Consider the following 19,177-nt stretch of genomic DNA (forward strand, 5'->3'; position numbering starts at 1 on the left):
GCTACCCACTCCAGTATTCTTGCCTGGAGAATTCTATGGACAGCCAACACTCTCTCCCTCACTCCAAGGTCCTGGAAATTTCTGGTTGCTAGCTTTGCCTTTCCCAAAATGTCATACAGTTAAAATTATACAGTGTGTCATCTTTTCAGATTGGCTTCCTTAACTTAGCAATATGCATTTAAGTTCCCTCCACATTTCACGGCTTGACAGCTCATTTCTTTTTATCACCAACCTGCAAACTTTATATTTCAAACTCTAGCATAATATTTAACTGAAACACCACCTTTAAATCCCCATCTAAAATGCTCATACGAGGCTCATGTGATTACTTTTATTTGTTCCATTTGACCCATATAACACTCAAAATAACTGGAAAGAGAAGTCTCATAAAAAGCACTTACCAAGAAAATTCATTTTGGCACTTAAAATCTCCACTTTAGGACAAGTCTCAAGGAAGTCCTCTGATAAAGATGAAATGTGGTTTTTACTAAGGTTTAAAATCTTCAGTTCCTTCAGGCTCAAAGGGGAACATATTTCTGATATTTTATTTCTAGTCATAAGAGACAAAGTGAGGATTAAATTACATAAATTCACAGGCTTTGAAGAAAAACAGTCAACCAGCTTCAAAAAATAGCATCAAAGCACATTTATTAACTTTTAAATTAATTGTAAAAATTTAAGTCAACTGATAGAAGCTATATTATGAATTGTCTCAGTTGTTTATCACTTTACCATGTAAAACTCATTACTATGGAAACAATGTCACCGTGTGTCAACCTTATGAAACTTCAGTGTGAGGCAACCCTTTTGTCTTCAATGAACTCCATGCTTACCCTTCTAAAATGAGCTGTTCCAATTTCTCTACCACATCACCAAGGTTCGCAGGAAGAGAAGATATCTGATTATACGACAAGTTAAACTGTTTCAAGGTCGGACACTTCACAGCAGGGTCCAAAACTACCGAGGGTCCAATGTCATTTCGGGAGACATCAAGGTTAGCAATACAATTCATTTTCAACAAGTAAGTGGGAAGCGATGTAAATTTATTACTATGCAGATCCAAATGTGTTAAACATTTCAGAGTCTGAAAAGACAACATTGTTAAATTTTTAAATGAACCATCTGAAAAACTTAAAATCTAGCTAATATTTCTGTCTTCCATACCTCTGGTAACTACAACCATTAAGACTTTTTCAAAAAAATTGAAAATACAATCGACAAGATAACTTCAGTATACTCACTAGTCCTATCTGCTCTGCTATAAGACGGGTAAAGACAGGAAAAATATTAAAAGGTGGACAGTCAAAAGCAGGCTCACAAAATAAGGTTTAGAGTTTAATTCGCTTTTGTGGTAAATTATTCTTGCAATGAGTAAAATGGAAGAATAATAATAGGCTCCAACAAATACCTGAACAAATGACTTAATGAATAAGCAGTACAACATAATCCTGGGAATATATTTTTCTCTAGCTTTTACATATTGCTTAACATTTTAATATAAGTAAGATATAACCATAAAGTAGTCATGTATATAGTACATGTGTTATTTCACAAACCCCTCTTTCAAATGAAATATTTTGTTTTAAAAGTCTATTTTCTATTTTTAATATATTATATAGTTATTATATTACTAATAATTATATATTTGTTATATTTCTAATGTCTATACTCTATCATTTATTATATCCTTATATATTAATTATATATTTAGGCATCATAAATATATTATAAATTATATATAAATCTTATAAATTTGTACTATAGACAATTATTTTACAAACTATGCATAATATATGAATTTTAAATATATAACAAGTTATATGTTATATACAATATATATTATATAACATATTTATAGTATATATAATGATATATATATTACATGCTGTATATACAATTATATAATACTATCTTATAATTATAAAATGATAATATATAATATAAAACATGTTATTTTATATATTATATATAATTAATGATTATAAATATATATTTTATAATTTATACAATACATATTATAATCATAAATTATATAGCATATAATATATAATGTGTGAAATGTTATATAAATATAAACATTATTTGATTATATATAAATGATGTTTATAATTATATATTTATATCATATATATTTATGTGATACAAATATTATATGTTTATAGTATGGATTTCCTAGGTGGCACTAATGGTAAAGAACCTGCTGCCAATGCGGCAGACATAACAGACATGGGTTCAATCCCTGCGTTAGGAAGATTCCCTGAAGGAGGGCATGGCACGGCCTCCAGTAATCTCACTTGGAGAATCCCAAGGACAGAAGAGGTCATAATATTATATATAAGTATGTAATTATATACTTATAAGTATATAATTTATATACATAAATATATAAATTTATATTATAAAAATACATTTTAATATAAATAAGAGTTAACCATAGAGTAGTCATGTAATAATACATGTTTTATCTTATAACCTCTTCTTTCAAGTTAATTTTCTAGTTTGCTCTGATTTACACAGTCAAAGGTTTTAGTGTAGCCAATGAAGCAGAAGTAGATGTTTTCCTGGAATTCTCTTGCTTTTCTATGATCCAACAGATGTTGGCAATTTGATCTCTGGTTCCTCTGCCTTTTCTAAATCCAGTTTGTATATCTGTAAAGTTCTTGGTTCATATTCTGTTGAAGCCTAGCTTGGAGAATTTTGAGTATGACCTTTCTAGCATGTGCAATGAGTGTAATTGTGTGGTAATTTGAACATTCTTTGGTATTGTCCTGCTTTGGGATTGGAATGAAAACACCTTTTCCAGTCCTGTGGCCACTGCTGAGTTTTCCAAATTTGAGGGCATATTGAGTGCAGCACTTTAACAGCATCATCTTTTAGGATTTGAAATAGCTTCAGCTGGAATTCTATCACCTTCAGTAGCTTTGTTTGTAGTGATTCTTCCTAAGGCCCATTTGACTTCACACTCCAGCATGTTTGGCTCTAGGTGAATGATCACACCATCATGCTTGTCCAGGTCATTAAGATCTTTTTTGTATAGTTCTTCTGTGTATTCCTGCCACCTCTTCTTAATATCTTCTGCTTCTGTTAGGTCCCTACCATTTCTGTCCTTTATTGAGCCCAGCTTTGCATGATTGTTCCCTTGGTATCTCTAATTTTCTTGAAGAGATCTCTAGTCTTTCCCATTCTATTGTTTTCCTCTATTTCTTTGCATTGTTCATTGAGGAAGGCTTTCTTATCTCTCCTTGCCATTCTTTGGAACTCTGCATTCAGATGGGTATATCTTTTGTTTTCTCCTTTGCTTTTTGCTTCTCTTCTTTTCTCAGTTATTTGTAAGGCCTCCTCAGACAACGCTTTTGCCTTTTTGCATTTCTTCTTGGGGATGGCTTTGGTTCATACAATGTTATGAACCTCCATCAATATTTCTTCAGGCATTCTGTCTATCAGATCTAATCCCTTGAATCTGTCTGTCACTTCCACTGTATAATCGTAAGGAATTTGATTTAGGTCATACCTGAATGGCCTAGTGGTTTTCCCTACTTTCTTCAATTTAAGTTTGAATTCTGCAATATGGAGTTCATGATCTGAGCTACAGTCAGCTCCAGGTCTTGTTTTGCTGACTACAGAATCTTTGAATGTCCTAATGTATAATATAAATATTATTTATAATATGTAAATAACATAATTATTTATATGATATATTTATATATAAATATATAATGCCATGTTCTCTTCATATTTTCTTTGTTTTAGCTGGGCTAAACTCTAGATTCCTTTACTTACTCTTTAGTAAACATTTATTGACAGTCAGCTAAGTGACAGTCATTAGTGTCTTCACAAATTACTTTCAGTAATCATCTATACAGCCTCTACTATACTTACTAGGCACCAAGGGTAGACATGAACAGGCTGAAACATTTTCTGTTCTCAAGGAGTTTATAATTTAGTGAGGACAATATACTTTAGATTCAAATTTATAGTGTGAGCATTGGAGGAAAAAGACTGGGTGCCATGGAAATCCAACCTAGCCTGGAGATTGAATCTAACATGGGCCCCTGTAACTTGGAAGATTTAGTCAGGTAAAAGGAGGATAGAGAGGGACCATATTTTAGACATCATGGTAGGGGTAGGGATCACCTTTCTTTCTTCTCTCTCTTAAGATACACAAACTTTAAGGGAAAGATATCACTTAAATATATTTAAAAATCATACAATTCTGCTTTTAAAGTGTCAAAATTATGGTAAATTTTATAAGTTAGAAAAAGGGAAAATGTATTTGCAACAAAATTAGTTTTTTTAAAACATATAATTCTTTATCAAACTTTGCAGTTCAACCTAAGAATTCATTTAATAATTTAAAAGGCAGTATGATCATTTTAATTTGTAAGCATATCTTTGAATTCTAATCTATAGTACATAAAAATGATGAACAAAGTAAGTAGTCAGAGGACTACCCTATCGGCAGATTACTTTAAAATTTAATTGCTATAAAATAGGAATTTTGAGCATAAAAATCAATTTTTAAGGAGCATATAATTTTAAGACTTGATTAATGCCTTGTGGGTAGTTTAGTTGAGCCTCTTTGTTTTGCAGACAAGAAAATGAGGGCCTAGAGCAGTCGAAGTGATATGTTCTTATTGTCATACAGTTGGTAGCTGAAGAAAGTCAGGACCATCATACCAGATCTAATTGAATTTAAACAGTTTAAGTTGTCTTACTAGAATTAAATAATTGAAGCATAATCAACATGCAACCTTGCCAGACTTTAATACATACCATGAATCATCAGGACAGAACCTAGAATTCCTTTTAAATCAGATTTCCATTTCCACTGTCTACCCCCAAAGATGCATCAGAAAGATCACATAAACTAAGATACTTGTGTGACAACCAGAACAATGGAGGAATTACCGTCCAATGACACAAAAGTAGAACCTTCTTTTTAAAGATTTAAGCATACAACTTAGATACAAAAGTAGATGCTCTTGAAATATCCTGAGAATGATAAGGATAAATTAAATTTACTTCACATAGTTGTTGTGGAAAACTTGTGAGTGCATTCTGGTGAAGCTCCAGCTTTTCAAGATGCTCCAAATGACCACTTATACAGGAGTTCTGGCTCAGGGCATCAACATCTTTTAGTTCATTTGCTGAAAGGTCTAATGATGTAATATATTCTCTCTCAGAAGGCAGGGAAGACATGCTCTCTGAATGCTTCATATGGGACTGGAATTTTGATGCTCCTTTTGTCAAAAACAAACAATGGAGATATAAACAAGTCATTTAACTTTACTCAGCAAATGCTTATTGATCATCTACCAGTGTCACTGTTTTTCTATTCCAAAATGAGACTTTTATTCCAATGTCAGACATGAAAGTAAATAATAAATATTAAATCAGGTAGTTTAAGTAGTATAAAAACAAGAGACCTAGAGAAGAACATTAAGAGTGGCACTGCTGGAGGGTATTATTTACACTTTAGGAAAACAGCAGCAAGGATAAAAAGTGTCTGACATAACATCATAAAAGCTTAAATTTTAAATTTATAGTTGTGTTCCCTGGTGGCTCAGATGGTGAAGCATCTGCCTACAATGCGGGAGACCCAGGTTCAATTCCTGGGTTGGGAAGATCTCCTGGAGAAGGAAATGGCAACCCACTCTAGTATTCTTGCCTGGAAAATCCCATAGACAGTGGAGCCTGGTAGGCTACAGTTCATGGGGTCACAAAGAGTCGGACACAACTGAGCGACTTCATTGTCACTTTCATTTTTCTACAGAATGATTTCCAGAGAATCACCAGGTAAATAAAATTTGAAGGTTATGTATGATGAAATTGGTACCAAGAAAATTTGAATAATCAGAGGAAATTCACAAAGTGGTATATTCTGCTCAAAATATCTATTTACTTATGATTACTTTCAACTACTTACTGAGTGAATCATCTGATGAAAATATTTTTCTTTTTCTCTTTATTAAATCTTCATGATCAAAAATGGGTCCCTATTAAACAAATAAACATTTATAATAAAATTACCATCACTGTTTAGAACAAAGAGAACATTTTCCTAGCTGATTTCTTTAGGAGTCACTAGAAGATTACTGGGCTTCCCTTGTGGCTCAGTTGGTAAAGAATCCTCCTGCAATGCAGGAGACCCTGGTTCAATCCCTGGGTCGGGAAGATCCCTTGGAGAAAGGAATGGAAACCCACTCTAATATTCTTGCCTGGGAAATTTCATGGACAGTGGAGCCAGGCAGGTTACAGTCCATAGGGGTGCAAGACTCGAACACAATTTAGCAACTAAGCCACTACCACTGTAAGATTATTATTAATAGCTAAAGTATTCATGCAACTAAGCCACACCATACGACACAGACCTAGCCTGTGCTCCACAGACATGGTGCTCTACAAAGAAAAAAGAATATAACTATTTCAAAGTGCACAGAGCACATATATGCCCCAGACATGCTCAAAAGTCTACAAACGTAAATTCAAAATAGCATATGCACGCATGTACGCAGACACACACGCATGTGTGCATGTGTACGTGTGTGTGTGTATATATATATATACACATATATATGTATATGTATATATGTATGTATGTATGTAGTGGCTCAGCTGGTAAAGAATCTGCCTGCAATATGAGAGAGACCTGGGTTCAATACCTGGGTTGGGAAGATCCCCTGGAAAAGAGAAAGGCTACCCAATCCAGTATTCTGGCCTGGAGAATTCCATGGACTGTATAGTCCATGGGATCGCAAAGAATTGGACACGACTGAGCAACTTTCACTTTCATATACATACAGAGAGAGAGCACTTTCACACATTAGGGAATTTCTGTATCTAGCTTTGACACACAATTTCAGTTATTAAAAGAATGTCAAACAAGATATACAATATTTAACTACAGTTTGTACAATATAACTTACCAATGAACTGGAATGTCTTTGCAAATTTGGTGAGCAACGCTGCAAGGCAGGATCTCGGTAAAATTCTCCTACGCTAATTGAATTTGATTTTGTTTTCACAAGAAATGAGCCTTCACTTCCTATTTTTAAATAATAACATAAAGGCAAGTAAAAATGCTGACCTAATCATAAGATTTTAGCATTATAGTTCAACCACAAAACATTTTTAAGCACATTTTCATGAATGGAATTTACCCAATTCCTTTTGTAACATCTTTAAAGTAGAAAAAATGAACTATGCTGGCTTTTCATTTTCAAATTCAACATTTTTTTCATCCACAACTATTTTTTGAATGGCTGTCACAAGACTAGAAGCTGAGTAAGTGCAGGAAAAAGATAAACAGGAAAAGTAATCTACTTAATCCTTAAGTGAGCTCACAGTATGGCAGGAAAAAGCCAAGAAAAAAAAAAGTAGTATAGTTACAAGTGCTAAAATTAATACCTGGAAGCAGAGAAAGTTTATACATAAATCTGATCAGTGTTATTCTTTTCTGTTTCTCTGAATTTTTCTTACAAAATTTTCAAATCTTGTTTTAAATATTGAAATCACACTTTAACACTCAGCAAGTTTATGTACATTTTTATTTAATTACATATTGTGTAGTTTAATTTATGAAATGGCATTAAATAAATACAATGAATTTAGCTGGTAGTATTGTTTTGAGAGAGAGGTGAGAATTGCTTTTAAAATTATGGACTTTCAAGAAAATAAGGATCAATGCTAGCAAGTTATATTTTAAGGATAAATAATGTAGAGCCACTTTTGAGAACCACACTATTTTAAATTCTATCACTCTTTATCTTTGAAGCATAAAAACTGTGTCAAAACAAATTGTAAAATTTACCTAACCAAAAATCAAGTCATTTTTGCAGTTGCATTTCCGATATTATCCTTTATTTAAAAACACTTAAAGAGAATTCTTCTTTCAGCCCTGATGATATAACAAACACTGAACTTAACTTCCCCACAACAAATAACTAGAAAGTTGGGCAATTTTTAAAAAATAATTGGTTTCAGACATGGGCTTCCCAGTAGCTCAGTGGTAAAGAATCTGCCTGCCAAAGCAGGAGACGTGGGTTTGATCCCTGGGTTGGGAAGATCCCCTGAAGAAGGGAATGGCAACCTACTTCAGTATTATTGCCAAGGAAATCCCATGGACAAAGGAGCCTGGTGGGCTACAGTCCATGGGGTCACAAAAGAACGAGACACAACTTAGCTACTAAACAACAGGCTAACTTAGAAGTGTTCTAGAATCAGCTGGATGCCTATGGTTCCTTGACCAAACTTCCTCTGGGCTCCCCAGGTGGTGCCTGCCAATGCAGGAGATGCAAAAGACAGGGGTTCAGTCCCCTGGAGTAGGAAATGGCAACCCATTCCAGTATTCTTGTCTGGAAAATTCCACAGACAGAGGAGCCTGGTGGGCTACAGTCCATAGGGTCACAGAGTCGGATACAACTGAGTGACTGACCACACACACACACACAGATATTGGGCTGCAGACAGTGGAGGACTGTGTAATCCCTGAAAGAATGAAAACAAATGATGTGAACCTTTCAGGCACCCTAGCTTCCTGCCTGTAGGCAATTTAAGGGCTATGGGAAGTGAAAAGGAATTTAAACAAAGCCCAGTAGCTTTCCTGAGATGAGAAAATGGAGATCAGTGTTCATGGAGATTAATTTAGATGAGAGTTCCAGGGCAGACTCATGGACAGAAAGGAAAATGAAGCAAAAACCTGATTCTTTGAAAAAGATCAATAAAATTGATAAATCTTAAGTGAGACTGAAAAAGGGAAAAAAAGAAAGACAAAAACTATCAATGTCAAGAATTAAAGATCAGATATCAGTAATGATCATATAAGCATTAACAGGATAAGAAGAGAATTATTATAAATATCATTAAACAAACTGATAACATATAAAGAGGACAGATTTCTTGAAAGTTTCAAATTATAAAAACTGACAAAAGAAATAATAGAATATCAAAAGAACCATAAATTGATTACTTTTATAATTAAAAATATTCCCCCTCCACACCAAAAATATATTCCTAACATACAAGGCTTTACTAATGAATTCTACTAAACATTCAAAAATTAGACCTCTCCTATAAAAAACCTTTCAGAAAACAGTGGAGTCAGGAGCAATTTTCAATTCATTTCAAGAAGCTAGCATTACTCTCATAGTTACAAGGAAACAAAACTACAGACCAATATCTTTCACAGACGCTATATCCTTAATGAAATTTTAGAAAATCAAATAATATTTTAAAAGAAAAATACACCATAACCAAGTGAGATGTATCCCAGAAAAACAAATTTGTTTTAACATGAGAAAATCATGGTAATAAACTAAATAACAGAATACAGGGAGAAAATATGCCCATTGCAACAGATGTAGAAAAGCATTTTCCAGCACCCATTATGATAAAAAGTCTCAGCAAATTATTACTAGAAATTTTCCTCAACTTGATGAAGAGTATCTATTAAAAAAAAAAATGATAACATCATACTTAATAATGAGACACTGAATGCCTTCCCTCTAAGTTTGGAAACCAGGGAACAATGCCTACTCTTACCACTTCTATTCAACATAATACTAAAGATGCTAGCCAGTGCAACAGGACATGGAAACATTTTAAAAGACAGATTAGAATGGAAGAAATAAATCTTTTTTAGCAAATGTCATTATTGTGAACATAGAAAAAAATCTATGCAGTCAACAAAAAGCTGTTAGAACTCATGAGTTTTGCAAGGCCATATAATACATTAATGTTTGAAGAAATCAACCACATTTCTGTAAACCAGCAGTGAATGAATTATTGGAAATGAATTTTAAAACAATACTATTTACAATAGCATCAAAAAACATGTAATACAAAACACTGGAGGGAGAAATTTAAATACAAATAAACAGAAATAAATACTACATTTATATCTCAGAAGGCTCATTAAAATATCAGTTCTCTCGTTTATTTATAGATTTAATCTAAAGCAATTTTTATTGATGCTAATTCTGTATTATATAACAATAATATAGTATTTATACATTAATTTTATATTAAATGTAGATTTAATTCTAATAAAAATCCCAGCATAAAATTAATTGATTCAAAATGTAATATATGGAAATGCAAAAAAACTAGTATAATAAGAACAATTTTCAAAAAGAATACCACCAGAGAACTTATACTACCAGATTTCAAGACCTCCTATTAAGCTAAAGTAGTCAAGAGAGTATGGCTTTGAATAATGATCTAAATCAATTGCACAGCATAAAGAATGCAAAAATAGAACAACATCTATATGGTCAATTAAATTAGACAAACATGCCACTAACTCAACAAGGAAATAAAGTATATTCAACAAATTATGTTAAAACAACTGAATATCTATGTGGAAAAAAGTAAACATCAATTCTTCACTAATACTATATACCAAAATTAACTTAAAATGGATTATAGACCTAAAGGTAAAAGCTAAGATTTTCATACTTCTATAAGAAAACACAGGAGAAAATATTCACACATTTGAGATAGGAAAAGATATCTTAAATGATATAAAAACAACACAAATCAAAAAAGAAAAAACTGAAACTGCACTTTTTAAAATTTAACAATTTTGCTCTTTGAAAAATATCAATAAAATAAAAAAGACAAGCTATAACTGATAGAAAATATTCATATATCTGTCAAAGGACTTCTGTTAACAATATATAAAGAACTCTTATAATAACATAATAAGACAATAACACAATAAAAAATTAACAATGATCTGAACAGACACTTTGCAAAGAAAATATATGAATGGTCAATAAGAACATGAAAATAATCTCAATATCAGTAGTTTCCAGGGAAATGAAAATTAAGCCCAAATGTGCTAGGACTACACCCTCAGTAAAATGGCTAAAGTTAAACTGACATACAATACTAAATGCTATAGTGTGATGAACATTTAGAGAAGCTAGAATTTTCATATATTGCTGATGGGAGTATAACATGGTATAACCACTTCAGAAAACAGCCAGAGATAAATAGATATACCATTTATATGAAAGTTGAGAAAATACTAATTTAGTATACTGTGACAGATAGCAGACCAGCAGTAGGGGGCAGGTTTTTTGTGAAGAGGCATGTAAAGGGACTTATTCGGATGACAGAAATGTTGCATAACTTAACAGTGGTGATGAGTACATGAATATATAAATGAAAACATACACTTAAAATGTGCATATTTTACTGTATGCTAATTATGTCTCAATAAAGTTAGTTTCTAAAAATACTTGAGACATGAAATTTTTGGAATAATCCTTACTTATCGCCTTCTCAGATATACTTATTCTATGACCCAAAGTTTTCAATCATACTAATCATAATATTTTTAAAAAATCACCTCACCCCAATTTTACCAAACTGCATTATGTTAAATGTCAGCATTAATCACTGCCATTAATAGCTCACCATGTCAATTTTTCATCTCATGAGTTATTAAAATATTATTTTTAATTCTAATAAACATAAAAATAGTTATAATATACTTCCTATTCGCAAGCACTCTCTCAGACACTTCACATACATTTTTCCAAATTCCTATAAATAATCCTGGAAGGTTAGCAACACTGCCTTTAATGAGGGTAACAGGTTTACACAAACCACAAAAGGTTCTAGGCAGTGATGGGATATGAAATCCAATTCAAGTCTGAGGCAGTGTTTTCACTGCAATAGCCACCATTCACTGATTTGGGGGAGTACAATAACACTTAAAAAGTGCAGAGATATATTTTCTTCATTGCCTCAACTAATGGTTAAGAAACAGTAAGCATTAAGTAGTGAATAGAGTTTTCCTCAAGTTTTTCTAAATGAAGTAAATCAGGTTTTTGTCTCAGTTTCCATTGTTCCATGCCAGAGTGTGTGTATATATATATATATATTTGAGCATAAAGGGAACAATTGTTTTGAAAGAGTCACCTTCACTATCCAGGTCATCACTTTGACCAAACACACTGTCAACGTAAGACTCAGGAACGAAAGTCCATTCATCAAATTTATCAACCATTTCTTCAGAAAAATTCCCATTGCTGCCTGAGCCAGCTTCTTCCTCCACAGAACTTTTCATCTGATATCTGAGCACCATCCTTGCCAGGGTGGATCCTATATCTAAAAATAAAGATATATCAACAACTTCTTAGAAATCAGTAATTACACAAATATAAACATATCAAAGTTCCTTATATAGTTTCATACTTTTAAGAGAAATTTTTATTCTTAATTTCAAGTCACTTTACAACTATGCTGCTGCTACTAAGTCGCTTCAGTCGTGTCCGACTCTGTGAGACCCCATAGACAGCCCACCAGGCTCCCCCGTCCCTGGGATTCTCCAGGCAAGAACACTGGAGTGGGTTGCCATTTCCTTCTCCAATGCATGAAAGTGAAAAGTGAAAGTGAAGTCGCTCAGTCTTGTCCGACTCTTAGCGACCCCATGGACTGTAGCCTACCAGGCTCCTCCGTCCATGGGATTTTCCAGGCAAGAGTACTGGAGTGGGGTGCCATTGCCTTCTCCGACTTTACAACCATAACATTGTATAAAGTAGCAGGTAATAAACTTAAATTTTTTAAAAGTCATAAAAATTTACACAAAGCTTTCATGTAGGTGACGAAACTGAACCATTATAAAACTAACTTGACTCATGAAGGGGCCTGGACTTTGAAGCCTGACAGGCCTGTGTTCAAGTTACTTGCCAGTTGTACAAGCTGCCTGAGTGTCAGTGTCCTAATTGGGAAGTGAAGACAACAGTACACACAGCACAGGTTTACAGAAAAAGTTAAAGAAAATGATGCACATAAAGTTTTTAGAATAATACTTAGGACACTGCTGCTGCTACTAAGTCGCTTCAGTCGTGTCCGACTCTGTGCGACCCCATAGACGGCAGCTCACCAGGCTTCCCCGTCCCTGGGATTCTCTAGGCAAGAACACTGGAGTGGGTTGCCATTTCCTTCTCTTAGGACACAGAAGATAATAAATGATATTCTTATTTTTATAAACTATTTGAAAAGTGATTCATTCTACTAAGAAATCTGATAAAATTTCAAAATTAACTTGCTATTTTACTGAATTTTATATTAAGTGCTATAATAAATAAATAAGTTGACACAGTTCTCATTATCCTAAATATATCCTGGAAATTTTCTTCAAATATTACTCTTATGGCTCACATTACAACATGTGTACAAAATTCAGTCAAGTACTACCTGGAAAATACTTTAAAGCTTTGAATTCAAAATGTTTTTTACTCAGACCAGCTGTCAAAAAACTTAAGGCTATGCCCTGAAATATTAGGAAAGATTCGTCAGTACTTGCAAAAAATTTCATACAGAACCAAAAGAATACACTGAATGTAAATCTCCCTTCATATCTTGAAAGGGTCCTCAATTCCTTACCATTAGAAAACAAAGATTAAAGTTAAGCAGGTTGTTGGCATGAGACTGGCTGAAGTGACAAAACATGGAATCTAATCATCTCTCATTAGTTCCCAAGGTCCCCAAAGGCAATCAGAGAATCCATTTCTGGATTTTTTTTTCCGGACATACTATTCTCATATTCAAAATTTATGGCTACAATATCCCAACTGTGTTTTCACCACTACTATTAATTTAAAAAAAAAAAACACGCTATTCTCTGCTTGTTTTTCCCCTTAAGAATACATTCTCTCTCTGGACATTTGGATTTGCAAGGTGCTTTTCTCTCAGTGATTGCAGAGCATTACACTGTATGAATATATCAATTTATTATTAATTTGAATAGTTTCTTTGGGAAATATTTTTTGTCATTATGAACAATATTTAATGTGCATCCTTGAACATTTTAAGAATGCTGTATCATGGATTTTTAGCACTACATTATTTGATTAAAAAAGTACATTTGTTGTTGTTCAGTCACTCAGCCATGTCCCTCTCTTTGCAACTCCATGGACCGCAGCAGGCCAGTCTTCCCTATCCTTCACCACCTCCCGGACCTTGCTCAAATTCCTGTCCATTGAGTCGGTGATGTCATTCAACCATCTCATCCTCTGTCGTCCCCTTCTCCTCCTGCCCAGTCTTTCACAGCAACAGGGGCTTTTCTAATGAGTCACCTTTTCGCTCCAGGTGGGCAAAGTATTTGACCTTCATAATCAGTCCTTCCAGTGAATATTCAAGACTGATTTCCTTTAGGATTGACCGGTTTGATCTCCTTGCACTCAAGAGTCTTCTCCAACAACACAGTTCAAGAGCATCAGTTCTTTGACACAGCCTTCTTTATGGTCCAAATCTCACATCCATGACTACTGGAAAAACCATAGCTTTGACTAACAGACTTCTGTTGGAAAGTAATGTCTCTGCTTCTTATTTAATATTCTGTCTAGCTTTATCACAGCTTTTCTTCCAAGGAACAAGCATCTTTTAATTTCATGGCTGCAGTCACCATCTGCAGTGATCTTGGAGCCCAAGAAAATAAAGTCTGTCACTATTTCCACTGTTTTGCCATTTTTTGCTGTGAAGTGATGGAACTGGATGCCATGATCTTTGTATTCTGAATGCTGAGTACTAAGCCAGCTTTTTCACTCTCCTTTTTCACCTTCATCAAGAGGCTCTTTAGTTTCTCTTTGCTTTCTGCCATAAAGGTGGTGTCATCTCTGTATCTGAGAGTATGGATATTTCTTCTGGCGATCTTGATTCCAGCATTGTGCTTCAACAAGCCTGGAATTTCACATGATGTACTCTGCATATAAGTTAAATAAGCAGGGTGACAATATACAGCCTTGACATACTCCTTTCCCAATTTGGAACTAGTCCATTGTTCCATTTCCAATTCTAACTGTTGATTCTTCACCTGAATACAGATTTCCAGGAAGCAGGTAAGGTGGTCTGGTATTCCCATCTCTTGAAGAATTTTCCACAGTTTGTTGTCATCCACACAGTCAAAGGCTTTCATGTATTCAATGATGCAGAAGTAGATGTTTTTCTGGAATTCTCTAGTGTTTTTATGATCCAATGGATGCTGGCAATTTGATCTCTGGTACCTCTGCCTTTTCTAAATCCAGCTTGAACATCTGGAAGTTCTCTGTTCATGTACTTTTGAAGTCTAGCTTGGAGAATTTCACCTGCTACATTGCTAGCAGGTGAAATGAGTGCAATTGCGCAGCAGCTGGAACATTCTTTGGCATTGCCCTTCTTTGGGATTGGAAAGAAAACTGACCTTTTTCAGTCCTGTGGCCACTGCTGAGTTTTCCAAACTTGATGGCATATTGAGTGAAGCACTTTCACATCATCTTTTAGGATTTGAAATAGTTCAGCGGGAATTCCATCACCTCCACTAGTTTTGTTCATAGTGATGCTTTTTAAGGCCCACTTGACTTTGCACTCCAAGATGTCTGGCTCTAGGTGAGTGATCACACCATTGCGGTTATCTGGGTCATTAAGATCTTTTTTTTTTTTTCCCCTAGCTCTTCTGTGTATTCTTGCCACCTCTTCTTAATATCTTCTGCTTCTGTAGGTCAATACCACTTCTGTCGTTTATTGTGCCCATTTTTGCATGAAATGTTCCCTTGGTATCTCTAATTTTCTTGAAGAGATCTCTTAGTCGTTCCCATTCTGTTGTTTTCCTCATTTCTTTGCACTGATCATGGAGGAAGGCTTTCTTATCTCTTTTTGCTAGTCTTTGGAACTCTACATTCACATGGATATATCTTTCTTTGTCTCCTTTGCCTTTCACTTCTCTTCTTTTCACAGCTGTTTGTAAGGCCTTCTCAGACAATCATTGTTGTATTTCTTTTTCTTGAGGATAGTTTTGATCACTACCTCCTGTAAAATGTTACAAATCTGTGCATACTTCTTCAGGCACTCTGTTTATCAGATCTTATCCTTTGAATCTATTTGTCACTTCCACTGTATAACTGTAAGGTATTTGATCTAGGTCATATCTGAATGGCCTAGTGGTTTCCCCTCTTTCTTCAATTTAGGTTCAAGTTTGGCAATAAGGAGTTCAACATATGAGCCACAGTCAGTTCTCAGTCTTGTTTTTCCTGATAATATAGAGCTTTTCCACCTTTAGCTGCAAAGAGTATTATCAGTCAGATTTCAGTATTGACCATCTGGTGATGTCCATGTGTAGAGTCATCTCTTGTGCTGTTGGAACAGGAGTCTGCTATGACCTGTATGTTCTCTTGGCAAGCCTCTGTTAGCCTTTGCCCTGCTTCATTTTGTACTACAACACTAAACTTGCCTGTTACTCCAGGTATCTCTTGACTTCCTACTTTTAAGCATTCCATTCCCCTATGATGAAAAAGATATCTTTTTTTGGTGTTAGTTCTAGAAGGTCTTGTAGGTTTTCATAGAACCATTCAACTTTAGCTTCTTCTGCATTGGTGTTTGGGACATAGACTTGGATTACTGTGATACTGAATGATTTGCTGTGATTACTGTGATTACCATGCTATTGAATGGTCTGGACAGCAAAGAGATCCAACCAGTCCATCCTCAAGGAAATCACTCCTGAATATTCATTGTAAGCTGAAGCTGAAGCTAAAGCTCCAATACTTTGAACACCTGATGTGTAAAACTGACTTGCTGGAAAGGACCCTGATTTGGGGAAAGATTGAAAGTGGGAGGAAAAGGGGACAGAGGATGAGATGGTTGATGGCATCGCTGACACATGGACATGAGTTTGAGTAAACTCCAGGAGTTGGTGATGGACAGGGAGGCCTGGCGTGCTGCAGTCCACGGGGTTGCAAAGAGTCAGGCACTACTGAGAAACTGGACTGAAACTGAATGGTTTGCCTCGGAAATGAACAGAGATCATTCTGTCATTTTTGAAATTGCACCCAAGTACTGCATTTTGGACTTTCATTGACTTTGAGGGCTACTCTGTTTCTTCTAGGGATTCTTGCCCACAGTAGTAGGTATAATGGTTATCTGAATTAAATTCACCCATTCCGGTGCATTTTAGTTCACTGATTCCTAAAATGTCAATTAAAAAAAAAATTACTTGTACTTTATTAAAGTACTCGGACGTACATTTAAAACATTAATGTTGTTCAGTCACTAGGTCATGTCAGACTTTTTGTGACCCCTTGAACTGCAGCACACCACACTTCCCTGTCCTTCACTATGTCCTATAGTTTGCTCAAACTCATGTCCATTAAGTCTGTGATGCCACCCCCTCCATCCATGGAATTCTCCAGGCAAGAATACTGGAGTAGGTAACCATTTTCTTCTCCAGGGACTCAATTCAGGACTCAAACTTGGGTCTTCTGCATTGCAGGTGGATTCTTTACCATCTGAGCCACTAGGGAAGCCCCATAACACTAACGGATATTGCCAAATTTTCCTTCCAAAAGGACAATTTGAATTTATATCAATAATATGTGACATGTCTGTTTCCATTTATGCTTATCAACATAATTTATAACCAAATTTTTCTATTTGAAATGCACTAGTATAGATACTAATGATAATTAACATACTTACTACATACAAGACCTATATTAACTAGAAAACACATCCTTAAGTAAAATGCAAAGTATACTAACTTGAAAATGCAAAATACATATGTATATTTCTATACATATATTTTAATTCATATGCAAGTGTATAGCAAGTTCACAGAAAAAAATAATCTACATTGATTACCTATAGGTAAAACAGGTAAGTTACTGTTATTTTCTTCCTTATATTAAGTTTTTCTATTTTTAAAGGCACATAGATTATTTTATAATAAAAACTAAAATACTTAACAAAGAAAAGTAACCTCACAGAAAGATCTCAGTTATGATTTATCTTTATAAAATACGAATTTGCTGGGTCATAAGAAACTTAAATATAATGTCAATTTCAAGCATTTCATGATCAAAAAAAAAAGCCAAGCCTTCACAATATTTTTGACTTAAGTTGCACCAAATGGAATGAAAACTAAAAGAATAGTTATTTTTAAAAATACTACTAAATTTAAGCCTTCTATAAAAGTTGCTTGGAAATCCTTACTTGTCTCTTTTCTTAAATAAGATGTCTTATCTGGAAATAAAGGACCAAGCCAGGAAGGGTCAATTTTTCCCATACAAAATCCTCCAAGACAGATGCTATTATTGGCCAGATCCAGGGCAAGCCTCCTCAAGAGTAAGCTGATTATTTGGCTGTTGCCTTTCCCAATGCTGATTGTCAGAGCTTTCCGAACATCCTGCTCACGAGATCCACTATTCAGTAACAATTCTACCAGTTTGGGACTGCTTGCTTTCTCACATACCTATTAAAGAAAAAGAGAAGGTAAGCATATATATTTTTTTTAATCATGTTTCCTTTATAATCCTGGTAATCAAACTTTGTGTGACTTTCCCCTACATCATTAAATTTTCAGTTCAGTTGCTCAGTTGTGTCTGACTCTGTGCGACCCCATTGACGCCAGGCTTCCCTGTCCATCACCAACTCCCGGAGCTTGCTCAAATTCATGTACATTGAGCTGGTGTTGCCATCCAACCATCTCATCCTCTGTCAACCCCTTCTCCACTGTCTACAATTTTTCCCAGCATCAGGGTCTTTTCCAATGAATCAGTTCTTCACTCAGGTAGCCAGAGTACTGCAGCTTCAGCATCAGTCCTTCCAATGAATATTCAGGACTGATTTCCTTTAGGATTGACTAGTTTGATCTCTGTGCTGTCCAAGGGTCTCTCAAGAATCTTCTCCAACACCACAGATCAAAAGCAGCAATTCTTCAGCGCTGAGCTTTCTTTATGGTCCAACTCTCACATCCATACATGACTACTGGAAAGACCACAGCTTTGACTTTATGGACCTTTGTTGGTAAAGTAATGTCTCTGCTTTTTAATATGTTGTCTAGGTTGGTTATAGCTTTTCTTCCAAGGAGCAAGCATCTTTTAATTTCATGGCTGCAATCACCATCCGTGGTGATCTTGGAGCCCAAGAAAAGAAAGTCTGTCACTGTTTCCATTGTTTCCCCATCTATTTGCCATGAAGTGATGAGACTGGTTACCATGATCTTAGTTTTTTGAAAGTTGACTTTTAAGCCAGCTTTTTCACTCTCCTTTTTCACTTTCATCAAGAGGCTTTATAGTTCTTCTTCGATTTCTGGTCTTTAAATTTAGAATCAAACAAAATAAGGCAAAACTCATTCTTGAAGTAAATTAGGAAAATAAAGTAAGATTAGCATCATAAGTATCAGAGCAGCATA

The 19,177-nt window shown here is 34.7% G+C and overlaps 1 protein-coding gene across 4 annotated transcripts in view; it reads right to left on the reverse strand.

Annotated features, from left to right (window-relative positions):
• Positions 1 to 19,177, reverse strand: part of LRRK2 (leucine rich repeat kinase 2) — a 211,469-nt gene that overhangs the window by 118,791 nt on the left and 73,501 nt on the right. For all 4 annotated transcript variants that reach the window (XM_086399919.1, XM_086399918.1, XM_086399917.1 and 1 more), the window contains 7 exons: positions 17,977 to 18,235; positions 11,929 to 12,117; positions 6,927 to 7,045; positions 5,927 to 5,996; positions 5,023 to 5,240; positions 834 to 1,084; positions 402 to 550 (listed from right to left, as the gene is read on the reverse strand). In XM_086399919.1, the coding sequence (XP_086256045.1) occupies positions 402 to 550; positions 834 to 1,084; positions 5,023 to 5,240; positions 5,927 to 5,996; positions 6,927 to 7,045; positions 11,929 to 12,117; positions 17,977 to 18,235 (1,255 nt within the window). The remainder of the gene's footprint in view (positions 1 to 401; positions 551 to 833; positions 1,085 to 5,022; positions 5,241 to 5,926; positions 5,997 to 6,926; positions 7,046 to 11,928; positions 12,118 to 17,976; positions 18,236 to 19,177) is intronic.

This window comes from Bos grunniens, chromosome 5 (assembly GCF_055505025.1).
Source record: "Bos grunniens cultivar Pamir isolate PY7600 chromosome 5, Bosgru_T2T1.0, whole genome shotgun sequence".
Lineage (NCBI taxonomy): Eukaryota > Metazoa > Chordata > Mammalia > Artiodactyla > Bovidae > Bos > Bos grunniens.